Raw genomic sequence first — 12,000 nt, forward strand, 5'->3', positions numbered from 1 at the left:
TAGTTTTTTCTTCCCCCCTTTCTCCTTTCTTCTCCTCCCAGTTTCAGGGCTCTTCTGGTTTGGTTAGTGTTTATTTTTCTGGGATCATTGCTACCATTTTGGTGTTTTGTTCTCTCATTCATCTATTCTTATCTGGATAAAATGACATGGTAGAAAACTCACCTCAAAAAAAAAAAAAAAAAAGAATAAGAGGCAGTACCAATGGCTAGGGACCTATTCAATATAGACATTAGTAAGATGTCAGAACTAGAGCTCAGAATGACAATTATCAAGGTGGAAGCTGGGCTCAAAAATAAGCATGGAAGTTACTAGAGAATCCCTCTCTGGAGAAATAAAAGAACTAAAATATATATATATATATATATATATATATATATATATATATATATATAATAAAAGAACTAAAATATAACCAAGTTGAAATCATAAAAGCTATTAATGAGGTGCAATAAAAATAGAGGCTCTTATTGCTAGGATACATGAAGCAGAAGAAAGAATTATTGATATGGAAGACCAAATGATGGAGAATCAAGAAGCTGAGAAAAAGAGAGATAAACAACTGGACCACGAGGGGAGAATTCAAGAGATAAGTGATACCATAAGACAAAACAATATTAGAATTGTTATCCCAGAAGAAGAAGAAAGAGAGAGGGGGCAGAAGGTATATTGGAGCAAATTATAGTAGAGAATTTCCCTAATATGGCAAAGGAAACAAACATAAAAATCCAGGAGGCACAGAGAACCCCCCTCAAAATAATAAAAAATAGGTTCACAACCCATCATCTAATAGTAAAACTTACAAGTCTTAGTGACAAAGAGAAAATCCTGAAAGCAGCTTGGGACAGGTGTTCTATAACATACAATGGTAGAAATATTAGATTGGCAGCAGACCTATCCACAGAGACCTGGCAGACCAGAAAGGACTGGCATGATATATTCAGAGCAGTAAATGAGAAAAACATGTATCCAAGAATACTATATCCTGCTAGGCTGTCATTGAAAATAGAAGGAGAGATAAAAACAAACAAACAAAAAAACTTCCAGGACAAACAAAAACTAAAAGAATTTGCAAACATTAAACCAGCCCTCTAGGAAATATTGAAAGGGGTCTTCTAAGCAAAGAGAGAGCCTAAAAGTAACAGACCAGAAAGGAACAGAGACAATATACAGTAGCAGTCACCTTATAGACAATCCAATGGCACTAAATTCATATACTTCAATGTTGACCTGAATATAAATGGGCTAAATGCCCCAATCAAAAGACACAGGGAATCAGAATGGATTAAAAAAAAAAAAACAAGACCCATCAATATGTTGTCTACAAGAAATTCATTTTAGACCCAAGGACACCTCCAGTTTGAAAGTGAGGAGGTGGAACACAATTTACCATGCTAATGGACATCAAAAGAAAGCTGGGGTGGCAATCCTTATATCAGACAAATTAGATTTTAAGCGAAAGACTATAATGAGAGATGAGGAAGGACACTATATCATACGTAAGGGGTCTGTCCAATAAGAAGATCTAACAGTTTTAAATATCTATGCCCCTAACATGGGAGCAGCCTACTATATAAAAATTAATAACAAAATCATAGAAACACATCAACAATAATACAATAATAGTAGGAGACATTAACAACCCCCTCACTGAAATGGACAGATCATCTAAGCAAAAGGTCAACAAGAAAATAAAGGCTTTAAATGACACACTGGACCATCACAGATATATTCAGAACATTCCACCCCAAAGCAACAGAATACACATTCTTCTTGAGGGCACATAGAACATTCTCCAGAATAGATCACATCCTGGGTCACAAATCATGTCTCAACTGTTACCAAAAGACAGGGATCATTCCCTGCATATTTTCAGACCACAATGCTCTGAAGATAGAACTCAATCACAAGCAGAATGTTGGAAAGAACTCAAATACATGGAGGCTAAAGAGCATCCTACTAAAGAATGAACAGGTCAACCAGGAAATTAAAGGAGAATTTTAAAAATTCATGGAAACAAATGAAAATGAAACACAACTGTTCAAAACCTTTGGGACACAGCAAAGGTGGTCCTGAGAGGAAAGTATATAGCAATACAATCCTTTCTCAAGAAAGGTCTCAAGTAGGGGCGCCTGGGTGACTCAGTGGGTTAGACCTCTGCCTTCGGCTCTAGGTCATGATCTCAGGGTTCTGGGATTGGGCCCCGCATCGGGCTCTCTGCTCGGCAGGGAGCCTGCCTCCTCCTCTCTCTCTCTCTGCCTGCTTCTCTGCCTACTGTGATCTCTATCTGTCAAATGAATAAATAAAGTCTTTTAAAAAATTAAAAAAAAAAAAAAAGAAAGGTCTCAAGTACACAGCCTAGCCCTACACCTAAAGGAGCTGGAGAAAGAACAGAAAAGAAAGCCTAAACCCAGCAGGAGAAGAGAAATAATAAAGATTAGAGCAGAAATCAATGAAATAAAAACCAAAAGAACAGTAGAACAGATCAACAAAACTAGGAGCTGGTTCTTTGAAAGAATTAATACGATTGATAAACCCCTGGCCAGACTTAGCAAAAAGAAAAGAGAAAGGACCCAAATTAATGAAATCATGAATGAAAGAGAAGAGATCACAACCAACACCAAATACAAATGATTATAAGAACACATTATGAGCAACTATACACCAGCAAATTTGACAATCTGGAAGAAATGGATACACTCCTAGAGACATATAAACTACCACAACTGAACCAGGAAGAAATAGAAAACCTGAACAGCCCCATAACCAGTAAGGAGATTGAAGCAGTCATCAAAAATCTCCCAAGAAACAAGAGCCTAGGGCCAGATGGCTACCCATGGGAATTCTACCAAACATTTAAAGAAGAATTAATACCTATTCTCCTGAAACTGTTCCAAAAAATAGAAATAGAAGGAAAACTTCCAAACTCATTTTATGAGGCCAAAATTACTTTGATCCCAAAACCAGACAAAGACCCCATCAAGGGGTGCCTGGGTGGCTCAGTGGGTTAAAGACTCTGCTTTCGGCTCGGGCCATGATCCCAGGGTCCTGGGATCAAGCCCCACATTGGGCTCTATGCTCAGCAGGGAGCCTGCTTCCCCCCTTCTCTCTGCCTGCCTCTCTGCCTACTTGTGATCTCTCTCTGTCAAATAAATAAATAAAATTTTTTTAAAAAACCCCATCAAAAAGGAGAATTACAAACCAATATCCTTGATGAACACAGATGCAAAAATTCTCACCTAAATACTAGCCAATAGGATCCAACAGTACATTAAAGGATTATTCACCAGAACCAAGTGGGATTTATTCCTGGGCTGCAAGCTTGGTTCAACATCTGCAAATCAATCAATGTGATACAATACATTATTAAAAGAAAGAATAAGAACCATATGGTAATCTCAATAGAGCATTTGACAAAGTACAGCATCCTTTCTTAATCAAAACTCTTCACACTGTATTGATAGAGGGCACATATCTCAATATCATCAAAGCCATCCAAGAAAAACCCACAGTGAATATCATTCTCAATGGGGAAAAACTGAGAGCTTTTCCCCTAAGGTCAGAAACATAGCAGGGTGGTCCACTATCACCACTGCTATTCAACATAGCACTAGAACCCCTGGCTTCTGCAATCAGACAACAAAAAGAAATTAAAGGCATCCAAATTGGCAAAGAAGAAGTCAAACTCTCACTCTTTGTAGATGATATGATACTTTATGTGGAAAACCCAAAAGACTCCACTTCAAAACTGCTAGAACTCATACAGGAATTCAAGTGTCAGGATATAAAATCAATACATAGAAATCAGTTGCATTTCTATACAACAACAATGTGACAGAAGAAAGAGTAATTAAGGAGTTGATCCCACTTACAACTGCACCAAAAGCCATAAAATCCCTAGGAATAAACCTAACCAAAGAGGCAAAGAATCTGTACTCAGAAAACTGTAAAGTACTCATGAAAGAAATTGAGGAAGACACAAAGAAATGGAAAAGCATTCCATGCTCATGGGTTGGAAGAAAAAATATTGTGAAAATGTCTATGATACCTAAAGCAATCTACACATTTAATGCAATCCCTATCAAAATACCATCAATTTTTTTCAAGGAAATGGAACAAATAATCCTAAAATTTATATGGAACCAGAAAAGACCCCGAATAGCCAGAGGAATGTTGAAAAAGAAAGCCATAGTTTGTGGCATCACAATTCCAGACTTCAAACTTTATTACAAAGCTGTCATCATCAAGACAGCATGGTACACAAACAGACACATAGATCAGTGGAACAGAACACAGAGCCCAGAAATGGACCCTCAACTCTATGGTCAACTAATCTTTGACAAAGCAGGAAATAATGTCTAATGGAAAAAAAGACAGTCTTTTCAACAAATGGTGTTGGGAAAATTTTACAGCCACATGCAAAAAAATGAAAATGGAACATTTCCTTAAACCACGCAGAAAAATAGACTCAAATAGACAAACCATAAGAGACTCTTAATCTCATAAAACAAACTGAGGTTTGCTGGGGGGTGGAGTGGTAGGGATAGGGTGGCTGGGTGATGGACATTGGGGAGGATATGTGCTGTGGTGAGTGCTGTGAAATGTGTAAGCCTGATGATTCACAGACCTGCACCCCTGGGGCAAATTATACATTATATGTTAACAAAAAAAAGAAAGAAAGGGAAAATGGTAATTATGATTAAATTGATATAGACATCAATGAATTCTCTTCTTATCTTCAAAACCCCTAATGTAAAGCTCTTTGGAGCAAGCAGAACATTCTTCATTATTAGAGATGTGGTTTGGGTGGTAAGCATGGGCAAAATTAGAAAAGCAGCCTTCATCTATGATTCTGTCCTATTGATTTGTATTCCAGTCTGGGATGCTTATTTATGTAAAACTTTGTAAGTGCCGAGGGATCTCTGTCTAGCCAGGTCTGCATCTTCCCAGTTGCTCTCCCTATTGAGTTATACTATCAAGAAAGAATTTTCTTGACTTCTGCTAGAATAAAAAAATGTGATGTTTATCTGTAATATGCCTGCTAACTAACTTCAATCCTTTGATTTCTGGAGTTGGTATTTCTCATTTGTTGTCATCCAATATCTTTGTACACTATATCTACTATTTGATAATTTCTTCCTTACAAATCCCACTTTTCCAAGTAGAAGTCAGAAACTCACATTTCCTGTCTCACTCACTGCTAGTGAACAGGCCTGTGACCTAGAATCTACCAATCAGTGTGAGTGTTGGACTTCAACATGAGAGGTGGCCATATGTGAGAGAATCTACCTTCTAAGAAGTGCAGTGGTGAATGTGACTTCTTCTTCCTGGGGAGCAGTGGTAAGCTGCTGGCACAGTCCTGAGTGTTATTGGTTGTAGACAATTGGACACTGTGCTATCTGAACTAAACCACTTCCACAGGAGACAGGCACTGTCTCCATCTCTTTCAGTCTTCCAGAGATTCTGTGCACCAAAACATACTTTAATAAGTTCAATTATTGCTTAGATTAATCAGAGTACAATTTGTTACTAAAAACTAAGAACTCTGGCCACGTATAAAAAAATCTATGGCTAGGGAGCCTGCGTGGCTCAGTTGGTTAAGCATTTCCTTGGTCTTAGGTCATGATCCCAGGGTTCTGGGATCAAGTCCTGCATTGGACTCCCTGTTCATTGGGTATTCTGTTTCTCCCTCTGCCCCTCACCTTGCTCATGCTCACTCTCTCTTGCACATGCTTTCTCTCTCTCAAATAAATTAATAAAATCTTTAAAAAAAAACCAACCCTGTGGCTATCATCATACTCAATGGTGAAAAGCTGAAAGCTTTCCCTGTAAGATCAGGAATAAGGCAAGGATTCTCCCTTTTGCCACTTCTATTCAGCATAGAACTGGAAGTTCTAGCTAGAGATTTTAGGCAAGACAAAAAGTGAAATTCTTCAGAGAAGAAAAACAAAAGTCACCAGAATGAAAAGGCAGCCTATGGAATGAGAAAAAAAATTGCAAACCATAAATTTGGGTTAATATCCAACATATATAAAGAAGAACTCCTATAACTCAATAACAAAAAAATCCAAACAATCTTAACTAAAAATAGGCAAAACTGTTCAAAGATGACAACTAAAGGGCCAAAAGGAACATCAAAATATGCTCAACATCACTAATCATCAGGGAAATGCAAATCAAAACTGTAATGAGAAATCACCTCAAACCTGTTAGAATGGCTATCATCAAGAAGATAAAAGATAGCAAGTGTTGGTGAGGATGAGAAGAAAAGGAAACCCTTGTGCACTGTTGGTGGGAATGTAAATTGGCTCAGCCACAATGGAAAACAATAAGGAGATTCCTCAAAGAATTAAAATTAGAACCACTAGCAATGCCACTTCTGGGTCTGTTTCCAAAGGAAATGAAAATGAGATATTGAAAAGATATCTGCACTCCTATGTTATTGCAGCATTGTTCACAATAGCCAAGATAAGGGAAACAACCTAAGTGTCTATTAACAGATGAATGGATGAAGATTTTTATATGTATATACACAAATACACACACACACATACACACACAAAGTGGAAAATTATTCAGCCACGAGAAAGAAGGAAATCCTGCCATTTGTGACAACATGGATGGAACTTGAGGACATTATGCTAAGTGAAATAAGTCACAAAAAAACCAAAACAAATACTGCATGATTTCACTTAAACAAGGTACCTAAAGTAGTCAAACTCTTTGAAACAGAAATTAGAATGGTGGTTGCCAGGGGTTGGGGGTGAGGGAAAATGGGTAGTGGATGTTCAATGAGTATAGACTTTCAGTCATTCAAGATGAAAATTCTAGAGATCTGTTGCACAATAATGTGATTATAGTGCTGAAATGAACTATATACTGAACTATACACTTAAAAATGGTTAAGATGGTAAATTTTATGTTATATGCTTTTTAAAAATTAAGAACCCTATTAATACAACTTCCAGTTTTTAAAAGTTATTTAAGTTCATATTTCAACTTTATTTTGGATATTAAACTTTATTTGTTGGGTTCAGTTCAAGAAAGCCTTCTAAACAAGGCCTCTGAAAAGTAGGCAGACTAAAGATTAGTGTCTCTTGAACAAGTGACACATAGAGGAGATGGGGACAAGTCTTCATTTACGGGGACAGCTGGGAGATCTCATAGCCAGACTAGATGTTGGAGATGCCAACAATTACTGTGACCAAAGCAATAAGCCTGGGCTTGTTGATCTACTTGTCCTCCTGTTCGTAATCTTCACATGTTTCCTATACACAAGCAGAAGAAAGTCTATGAATATCAACTTGGAGTTGACTTCCATGACAGCTCTTTGAATTAAATTAATCTTTCCCATTTTTCATTCTCCAGCATTCTCACTAGAATAGGGTCCTTCATCTCCAACTGAGATCATAAGGAGCTAGGTTTTCTGCATACCTCAGTGATTTTTCACAGGAGACTTGTAGGCTTTCCAGTCAAAATGATATGGAACATGGCTCAGGTGCACCAGGATCCTGGAGAAATGCTTATCCTGAGGAAGATTCCCATGAGGACAAGAGTATTCCCAGTCAAAGTCGTCCAGCCCGTTAAACTCAGACTGAAGCAGGAATTTGATGACTAAGGCAGTGAAGGTCTGGTGGCTCTCAGTAGTGGAAACCATGGCAGTGAAGCTGAGGGAGAGCCGAAGAAGGCGGGGTGAGGGGAATCCTTGGTTCGCGGAACACCTTATCGTAAAATCAGTGAGGGAAGTCATCTCAAAAAAGAGTTCTAAAATTCTAGCCACCAAAAGCCAGGAGAGTTTGCAGCTGACTGTTCTGAGGGGAAAAAAAGCAAAGATTTGTTAGTACAAATGGAAAAGATCATTCATTTCAACTTTAGCTGTTATTGGGATTGAGAAGCCGGGAGAAGTCTGATGCAGCCTCTCATACTAGTTTTCTTCATTCTCAACCTTATTCCTAAATTGTGAGAGTGGTTGGAGTAGGTGGCCTGAGGTTGGTATGTTTCAATGTCTCTACAGTTCTAATTACACCCCTTGGAGTGGAGCCCCTGACTGAGGACACTGAGTGCTTCATCAGTGCCAGCTTTAGTTGGATTCCAAGTGGAAGATTGTTTTCATCTGAGTCCACAAGTACTTGGACTTTGCTTAATTTCCTTGGCAATGGAGCTGGACTTTAATCGACAACCACGTCTTGTGAGCCAGCCTTTCCTCTTAATGTTAGAGTCACCACTGCGCTGGAAATAATAAGAAAGCTTGGAACTTAACTGTGTGCTGCTTGCTGGCTTATTTAGGATGGCTGCCTAGAGCCTGCTCCGGAAGGTTTTGCTCAAACTGTGCTTGAAGGTTAAAAGATTTTGATCCTTGGTCCTTTTACTATTTACTCGTTTTCAGGTCATTGAAAGCTCGGTAGGGTCACACACTGCATTTACAGCTAGTGATCTCATCCTACTTCTCAGCAAAGGCTTAGATCAGGGGAGTACAGGGACAGGGGTTGATACCCTCAGGTGAAGGGGTATGCTTGAAGTGGGCCAACTTGAAGTGGCCCAGGCCTGGCTGGTACTGGGCCCAGTTGTTGAAGTAGTGTCAGCTGGTAGGCAGAATCTATTATCTGAAGAGTGAGAAACTATCGAATAAAAAGCTCCCTGGAGAGTCATAGGTATCTTCAGAAACCACAGATTCCCAGATAACTTTCCTGTTAACTCTCAAATGGAGGCAGAAATTCTGCATGAGAACCTTGTGTATTGCGGCAAACCCATAATTAGCAGGCAGTTCAGGAAGATATCTCTTAGAGGTAGTGCTGTCCCTCCAACAGAGAATTAAAGAACCTTAGAAATCAGTGCCTTAAGCCTGGAATGAAACCTTACAGATAGTAAGCTTTGATTTAGATGTATTCTAGCCTCTTCTACGTGTTAATAATAGCAATTATTAATGCTGACTTGGCACTTGTTATATACCAAGAATTGTTCTGAGTAATTTACTTAAATTCATTCATTAATCCTCACCAAAACCCTATGAGGTGGGTCCTATTATTACATCCATCTTATTCATTTGGAAACTAAAACACAGAAAGAATAAAGGTAGAAGTCTATTTAGCACTTAAAGCTGTCTCCTGAGGGCGTCTGGGTGGCTCAGTTGGTTAAGGGATGGCCTTCAGCTCAGGTCATGATCCGAGAGTCCCAGGATCGTGTCCCACATCGGGCTCCCTGCTCCTCAGGGAGTCTGCTTCTCCTTCTGACCTTCTTCCCTCTCATGTGCTCGCTCTCTCTCTCTCAAATAAATAAAGGAAATCTTAAAAAAAAAAAGCTGTCTACCTGAGTAATAATTTCACCCAGAGGGAAATGAACCATCTGCTAGTAGTCAAGAATCCTGGCTCCTGGTTTGGATTCTGCCATGAACTCTTTATGTTTCTTAGGACAAGTCATACAACTCACCTCTGTCTTAGTTAACTGGTCTGTGAGATAAGGTATGAATGCTTTTCCTGTTCACCTCTCAGAGAAGAGCTGTTTCAAAGATCCAGTAAGATGCAGATTTGAAAATGCTTTAACAGAGCCAAGGACACCATGTGCATGATTTCTCCATTTTATTTTTTATTGTTAACATTAATTTTCAAGACCAGTGTCAGTTCATTTAAGCTTTGGGATTTTTAGGTCCATTCAAACTCCCTAAAAAATTTTTTCTTCTGGGGGCACCTGGGTGGCTCAGTTGGTTGGGCAACTGCCTTTGGCTCAGGTCATGATTCCAGAGTGTCGGGATTGAGTCCAACATCAGGCTCCCAGCATCCCATGACTTCTCCCTTCTCATGCTCTCTTGCTCTCTCTCTTTTAAATAAATAAATAAAATATTTTTAAAAACTTAATGTTTGAAGTAGAAAGAAAAAGGGCCATGCTGAATTTCCAAATTATGAAGACAGAAACAAACAATATGGTAACCCATCCCAAGAATGCATACCTATGCCAGCGGTAAGCACAAGAAGCAGATCTTGAAACACCAGAGAGAATAATGAGCTAGAGGAAGAGCAGCATTTGTAAACTCATGCTTCACTTGTAAGAAACTTTTCCTATTTTACTCTTTGAGTCTCTTTATTTTAATATTTTATTTTATTTTATTTTATTTTTATTAACATACAATGTATTATTTGTTTCGGGGTAGAGGTCTGTGAATCATCAGTCTTACACAATTCACAGCACTCACCATAGCACATACCTTCCCCAATATCCATCACCCAGCCACCCTATCCCTCCAACCCCCTCTCCCCTCCTCCAACCCTCAGTTTGTTTCCTAAGATTAAGAGTTCTTTGACTATTTTTTAAAAGATTTTATTTATTTATTTATTAATGAGAGACAGACAGAGAGAGAGAGAGAGAGAGAGGAAGAGGCAGAGGGAGAAGCAGACTCCCCACTGAGCAGGGAGACTGACATGGGGCTTGATCTCAGGACTTGGGATCATGACCTGAGCTGAAGGCAGACGCTTAACCAACTGAGCCACCCAGGAGTTCCTCTTGGAGTCTTTTTAATAACTCTCTGTAGACTCCCAACCTACTGAGGCTGATAAACTTCAGGGTTTTTCCTGAAAGCCCACTCCCCTCTGCTCCTATCCACAAGACCATTAAGATGCCATAGCCTTGAGGCTTGTGAAGGGAGGGAGACTGCAGGGTTGACCCTATCACTGGGGATGGGACTATGTCCCTGTACTTTTGCCAAAGGTGACCATCTCAGGAAATTTGTTTGAAAGTTTTAAAGGGGCAAAAAAATAAGAGGGAGAGAGTGGCTCACAGGCACAGAGAGTTGTGGTAGTTCTTCCTAGTGAGGATGATGAGGTTGGCCATTTTGCCTCAGTGGTATAGACTACCTCATCCAACTTGCCTTTTAGAGCCTCCTTCTCCTCTCTTATGACTTACCAGATTCTTCTTTATTGTGATTGCCTCTAAAGTAAATGTTGATCTTGATAGTGCTTACAAAGCTCAAACCCATTTAAGAACCCATTATTGGCCAGGAAACCATGCTATCAAGATTGGGCTTGAGCCCAGGAACCACACCTATAAGCTCCATTATGGAGTAGCTTACATAATTCAAAATGATTTGTGTAGTGGGCTATAATCTGTTTGGACAGTGAAGCAACTAATGGATGATTTCATGCTTTCTTTGACAGACAGAAGAATTGACTAAATTTGTATTCATTCATTATAAGAAGAAAGGGCCCTCCTTAAGCAAAGGCATAGAGGGGTGTAGCCTATTCTGTCTTTTTGCCCCCAAATCCACTACCTACTTTCCTCCTATTTATTTGCCTGTTCCTATTCCTCCCACTTTGTCTAAGACTTCTATCACTGAAGCGGCCCTAGTTTGGCTCCTCTCTGCTCAGGCTCCATCCTACAGTCTTGGTTGCCCCCAGCAGAGCATACCTGGCCACCAGACCCTGAGCCTAACAGGTAACACTTCCCAGGTGGTTATCTCCTTGAGGCCAGCACTCTTCCCATCATTCACATTTCTGTAAGTGGTTCCAAATTTCTCCTGGTCACTGAGGCTTTCACCACGATCATCTTTTTGACTCATTGCTTTCCTCTACTCTCTACAACCCATTGTTCATTGAGCTATAGTGCTCTTCCCCTCTGGTGCCAGAATGCCTTCTCTTCTCAGGACCCTCCATTCCACTTTCCACCACCACTGCTCTCAGAGCTTATCATCTGTGACAGTGTACTGGGACCTCACATTACCTCATTTCCTTTTTGGTTTTTTTTAAAGATTTTATTTATTTATTTGACAGAGAGAGAGAGAGATCACAAGTAGGCAGAGAGGCAGGCAGAGAGGGGGGGAGGAAACAGGATCCCCGTTGATCAGAGAGCTCGATGTGGGGTTCGATCCCAGGACCCCAAGATCATGACCTGAGCTGAAGGCAGAAGCTTAACACACTGAGCCACCCACGTGCCCCATCCTCATTTCCTTTTAAATCTAGTCAATACATAACCCCAAGTCCCTGGCTCTCCATTGCCCCATAGAGACAGTCCTTTCTC

At 39.7% G+C, this 12,000-nt stretch overlaps 1 protein-coding gene across 1 annotated transcript in view; it reads right to left on the minus strand.

Moving 5' to 3' along the window:
* Positions 1-11,542, minus strand: part of CHIA (chitinase acidic) — a 36,254-nt gene extending 24,712 nt beyond the window's left edge. Inside the window, 1 exon segment of the mRNA XM_032881271.1 lies at positions 11,392-11,542. Within this exon segment, the coding sequence (XP_032737162.1) occupies positions 11,392-11,542 (151 nt within the window).
* Positions 11,543-12,000: the final 458 nt, after the last annotated feature.

Source organism: Lontra canadensis, unplaced genomic scaffold, assembly GCF_010015895.1.
Source record: "Lontra canadensis isolate GAN:19392208 unplaced genomic scaffold, GSC_riverotter_1.0 scaffold75, whole genome shotgun sequence".
Taxonomy (NCBI): domain Eukaryota; kingdom Metazoa; phylum Chordata; class Mammalia; order Carnivora; family Mustelidae; genus Lontra; species Lontra canadensis.